At 50.6% G+C, this 5,633-nt stretch overlaps 1 protein-coding gene across 1 annotated transcript in view; it reads left to right on the top strand.

Annotated features, from left to right (window-relative positions):
- LOC309539818 (1-phosphatidylinositol 4,5-bisphosphate phosphodiesterase gamma-1-like) overlaps window positions 1–309 on the top strand; it is a gene marked incomplete at its 3' end in the record, with an annotated part of 80,312 nt that extends 80,003 nt beyond the window's left edge. Inside the window, exon 31 of the mRNA XM_082236148.1 lies at window positions 258–309. Within this exon, the coding sequence (XP_082092274.1) occupies window positions 258–309 (52 nt within the window). The remainder of the gene's footprint in view (window positions 1–257) is intronic.
- Window positions 310–5,633: the final 5,324 nt, after the last annotated feature.

The raw sequence follows: 5,633 nt of genomic DNA, 5'->3' as shown, positions 1-5,633 counted from the left end.
TAGCCATGGTTTTCTGCCATTTGCTGACAAACTCCTCATTGATCAGGTGTTGGTACAAACCCTTCCCTAGATCAAACACTGAAATCCTGAGCCAATGTTTTAGGGCAGCCCACCACACTTTAGTTGAAATTGGCCATTCACCAGCTTCTAACAGAAGTATGGAGTTGGGGACACAGCAGAGATCGTAGAAATTTTGCCTGAAAGCCATCTAGCTTTGGCAGGTCCCATTATCATTCTCTTTGTTTTCCCCTACGCAGGTTGATGGAGAAGAAGAAGCGAGACCGGCAGCTGGCCAACAAGCGGAACTGAAGAAAGGCCAGCGTCCCTGGCTCACCTGTGCCACTGGGGGGCCTGGAGGCAGCCTCTTCCTTCTCCCCACCAAGCCCCCAAATGGCCTTTCCCACCAGCCACTGCCTAGACACTTCTCTGCTGTCCCAAGTCCCAGCTGGCTGGTTTCCTGGTGCCGGCAGGCAGAGGCTGAGGCCGCCACAGCAAGAGCACCCCCAGGGGTGATGGGAAGCAGGAATCTGAGCGGACTGACCACCTGCGGGGATGGAAACCCCCCAAGTTCCCGCAGGCCCCATTACGGACGTCGGACGTGGGCCTTGTCGAAAAGTTTGCTTGAGCTTAATTTTAACCCGTAGCGGAGGAGCTGGGCTTTTTATTACTTTTAATTTAATCATTCCACCCCCCCACCCCCCGCTTAATCCTGGCCGCTTTGTGGCCGCAGCTTGGAAGAAGTCCCTGGCGTCACTTTGCAGGACAGTTCCCACACCTAACCCCACACATTGCAAACCTGCAGGCCGAAAAGCTGGAGTAGGAGGAATCCGGGGCAGAGGGAATTACGGCTGGATGCGGAGGACTTGCAAAAGGAAGCTGAGAAAAATAGATCCCGTGGGGTGATAGTTAGACAGCAAAAGTTAATGAGCAGGAGGATCAGTTGGTGGGGGCGGGAACAATATGCCCCCTCCAGAGAGGCATATTGAGTCTGCTGTGAATACAGATGTGCCTCACAGCGAGCGAGGTCCTCTCCATCCTTAAGCACAAAAGTTCTCTGACCGCAAACCTTGCTGTCACGATGGCTGCACTCTGTCTCGGAGGCAGTGGTCTCCTGAGTACCGGTTGCTGGAAGCCACAAGAGGGGGAGAGTACAGGTCTTGCGTTCGAATCCTGCTTGCGGGTTTCAAACAAGGGGCATCTATCTGGCTGGCCACCGTGAGAACGGGGTGGCTGGACCAGATGGGGCATTGGCCTGATCCTGCAGGCTCTCCATACGTTTGATCCAGAATAGATCTCGTTTATTTTGAGGGGGCTTATTCCCATTAAGCGTGCACAGCACAGAATACGGCAGCCGTGGTATATTTATTTATTTATTGCTGGAAGGGAGGAAGTTCCCTTGCTCCCGCTGCCTTTCAGTTGAGAATATCCCCCAGTGTTTCCTGTTGTTGCAGAGAGTAGGCTCTGTCCTGCTGTATCTCGGACACCAGGAAGGGAGTTGGCCCAGGGACTGCGATCGTGGCTTTGCACCATCTGGCCTTGATAGCCTGGCTGCCTTATTAGTGTCTTCAAATGGAAGTAGGGAAAGGGTCTGCAGGCGTTGTGGGGAGAAGCAAGCCCTGAGAAATGTCATTTGTTTGAGGAGGAACATCTGAATTCGCCACCACTTTGACTTCAGCTGTCGGCAGACTCCTGTAATTTCTTTCGCTGGGGGCTTAGCACACCACAGGGCAAGCCATGGTAGGAACAGGCATGTGGTAGGAGACCCCACCCCTAGCCCTAGCTGTCTCTTTTACATCCATACTGGCCGAGAGAGAGGGAAGCTATGGAGCACATCAGTAAATCATAGTAAAAATACTGCTCCACATTTTTGGTGGTGGGTCGAATTGAAAACTTCCCTTCCTCTGTTCGGAAGGAGTCCCCAAACCAGAGCTTTCCAAACTTTGCACGTCGGTGGCACACTTTTTAGACATGCATCATTTTGCGACACAGTAATTCACTTTTACCAGCAAGCCTAAACTAACCCCTTTCCAGCCCCGGGAGCAGTTGTGCGACATCTATACCTATGTTTAGGGAAGTTTTAAATGTTTGAAGTTTTATTCCTTTTTTAGTCCTCTGCTGGGAGCTGCCCAGAATGACTGGGGAGACCCGGTCGGATGGGCAGGGTATAAATAATAAAATTATTATTATCATTACACACTGCAGCCGACACACTAACGTGTCGCAACACACCGTTTGGAAAGCTCTGCCATAAACATTTGCATTTTAAGAATCTGTGTTTCAGAGGAGATGTTCAATGTCTTGCCCCTGGGCCCTTAGCAGGACAGCAAGCCAAGGCGTCACCGTTCACCTTAGTGAGTTCTTCCTTCTTTCCCAGGGAAAGAATCCCAGGGATTCTGCAGTACAATCACGTACACCGATAAAGCAAACCCCAACAGCTGTGTCCTTCCTACCGATTGTAAAATTTGGGCCATTTTAGAAGCATAACCCAGGGCCTGATGCTGGGGGGGTGGGGTGGAATCCTGCCAAATGTCTACACGCACTGGAATTGAGCCCACGAGCAAGTGACTCCCCCAAATCATTGTGGCTTATAGTGGCAGCTCCAAACTCACAGGCTTCATGGGAACGCAGAAAGCTCCCGCTGCTTACGATGAGGCCTGTTTGAGTGATGAGATGGTCTTAGGAGAGGTTCTGGTGAAGTTTTATTGATGGGGAAAGTTGGCCTGTATGCAGAAATGGAAAGCTTTGTGCAGAAAGACCAAATGTACAGGTAGAGAAACAAGTCCGAATTGGCAGAGTTAAGTTTGCGAAAAGGGCTGAAGCCACAGGGAAATCGCTGCTGCCCAAACCAGGTTGAGAGGAGTGGGACATATCTGCGGGAGTCCCCCTGCAAACCCACTCGCCCAGTGATGTTTGTGCAGGAAAGTTGTGGCCTGTAGGGAAGAGGGAAGGTGAAGGTGGCTGTGAGAAGCTGGCAAGGAGAGCGAATAAGAGACCAGGAAGATCCCAAGTACCAGATTTATTAGTGGGGTGGGTGGTTGCATTCTGCCAAACTCTTGCTGTTTGAGCTATCTTTGCAGCCTATTCCTTTGCTGCGGTGTGAGGGATGTCCCGAGCTCTTTAAAAAGGGTCTGGTAGAGAGGTGGGGGCATTTTAGGACCTTGCAGGATCATGCAGAAATGACCACCACGAAGCACTGATAGGGCCTGGTGCAAAAAAATAAGTTTAGAGAGAAGAGCAGAATTGTCTTCCTTCAGATAAGTGGGTGCCAAAGCTAGAGAGAAGCAGCTGCGAGGAACTCTGCACAAGCCACACCCCAGAATATTTTGTCACAAGCAGGCTGAGGATTCCAACTTTGGCTGTTTAAAGAGAAAACGGAACATGCATTCCAAAGCAAGGATAAGCATTGACATGCTGGGGAAATCTCGGCTGCTGGAAAAGGGCCGGAGGCGAAATGCAGCAAGCCAGAGACTTAATGCGACTTCCCCTTGCAGATTTACCCTGCAGGTGTTGAGAAGGGCGGCGGTTCCATGCCTGGAATGCTTGCTCCTCCTTCCTCCCCATCCTGGCTCCTTCCTTCCATGGGCACAGATCAGAGCTATGGGCACAGATCAGAGCATTAGGCAAATTCATGGAGGGCTATTGATGGCTGCTAGCCATGGTGGTTCTGGTCTGCCTCTGTGGTCAGAGCCAGAAATGCTTCCGAAGACCAGTTTAACTCCCTTCTTCACTTACTTTGGCCAGAGAGGGGCAGGGAGAGAGATGTTGTACCACAACGACCACATTTAAAACCCTGTCGCCTCAAAGCAGGCAATAGGTTCTGCCCCCTGCAGGGGTCCAAACTTTGCCTAGCCCTGCCTTGAAAGCAAGGGTGTGGTGCTTCCTACTCATGTGTAACTTCCCCTATGGAATCATAGAATCATATGGACTATGGAATCATAGCTCAACCCCCTGCAATGTAGGAACCTTTTGCGCAGTGAAAGAGGCTCAAAAGAGAATGGTCAGTGCTATAAGTTTGCAAGGAGATGACTTGGGCAGCTAGCTGGCTGGCTGGGCTTCTGCAGTAGCTGCCGGTCAAGGGAACTTGGGTTAACTGCAATACTGACCCTTTGCATGTTCACATCATCAAAAGCAGATTCTTCCGACTAATTTCAAAACCTAGTATCAGTGGTTGTCTCTTTTGTAATTTACACGGGGCTCGAGGGAGGGCACAAGCGAGCCTCGCCTTGGCCAGAGCCATGAGTTCCAGTTTACCTACCATCCATGCCTTTGAACCTGGAGACTTCCTAGCTCTTCAGTACCACGGTTGCCGGACGGGCTGCAGACCACATGGGGTGATGGAGGAAAAGGCTTGAGGGAGGAGGTGAAGTTTCTGAGCACTACTCAGTCTCAGAGTGCAGGCAGAATCCACCTCCCAGTTAGAAGAACCCAACTCGAAGCTTCTTTTGCGGGAGGGTTTCTTACACAGGGTGGGGAGATTCGCCCCGACCAAGAGGGGAGGGCACAACAAGCACAAGAGAGTCGGCAAATACAGCAGCACTGTTGTTGCAAGGAGACGTCCCTTCCAGTGCCACTTGGGGAGGGACCCATGTACCCTTTGTATGAAAATAAAATCTATTTAGCCAGTATTTATACAGAAAAGTGCTTTGCCTGTCTGGCTTCTTTCCTCTTCCTGTCAAGGGTGCGGTTGTGCTTTCAACTTCACAAACATCCACTTGGCTGCCTGGGCCTCAGGATTCTTGCACTGGCAAAAACACCTGGCCTCATTCGGCCTACAAATCTGTGACTATCTTGACACAAGTCAGTCATTGGCTCCATCGCTTGTTTTATCTATCTCATTCTCTCGCTTACACACACAGGCAGCTAGCTGTCAGTGTCGTGTAGTGGTTAAGAGCGGTGGACTCGTAATCTGGGGAACCGGGTTCGCTTCCCCGCTCCTCCACATGCAGCTGCTGGGTGACCTTGGGCTAGTCCCACTTCTCTGAAGTCTCTCAGCCCCACTCACCTCACAGAGTGTTTGTTGTGGGGAAGGAAGGGAAAGAAGAATGTTAGCCGCTTTGAGACTCCTTTGGGTAGTGATAAAGCAGGATATCATGTCCAAACTCTTCTTCTTCTTCTTCTTCCCCTTCCACAAGTTGAGGAGCCATTTTTTCTGTTCCTCCCATCAGCCCACCGATTCTGGCAGTGGCAAAGGGGTGGGAAAAGGAACACAGAGACACAAAACGTGCGTAAAGCCAAGCACCCTGTTGGGGATGGTCCTTCTCAAATTGCCAGAATGATCCTTTGATAAGGATTGAAGAGGTGATAAATCCCCACAAGGGATAAGCATCAAATCTTACGCTTTTAGCCCTACACAGAATTGGGGTATGTGTAAATAAACTTCCATGCCACTGTTTTCTCCCACCCACATCTTTTAGAACAAGGGTGGGGCACGAGGAATTGTTGGACTACAACTCCCATCATCCCTATTAGCATTCTGGCTGGTGCTATGAGCAGCTGGAGGGCCTCTGCTTCCTGATCCCTGTGTTGCATTTGTGAAACGTGGGCAACACACAAGACATTCAGCTGTGGAACATTTTCCTTGGTGACTGTTGCACATGAGACATTTCTTGGGAAACAAAGCAAACACAGCCAAG

This window comes from Podarcis vaucheri (genome assembly GCF_965113315.1).
Source record: "Podarcis vaucheri genome assembly, chromosome: 8".
Classification (NCBI taxonomy): Eukaryota; Metazoa; Chordata; class Lepidosauria; order Squamata; family Lacertidae; genus Podarcis; species Podarcis vaucheri.
Note: the sequence above shows the minus strand (reverse complement) of the source record. Positions and strands in the feature narration are given on the sequence as shown.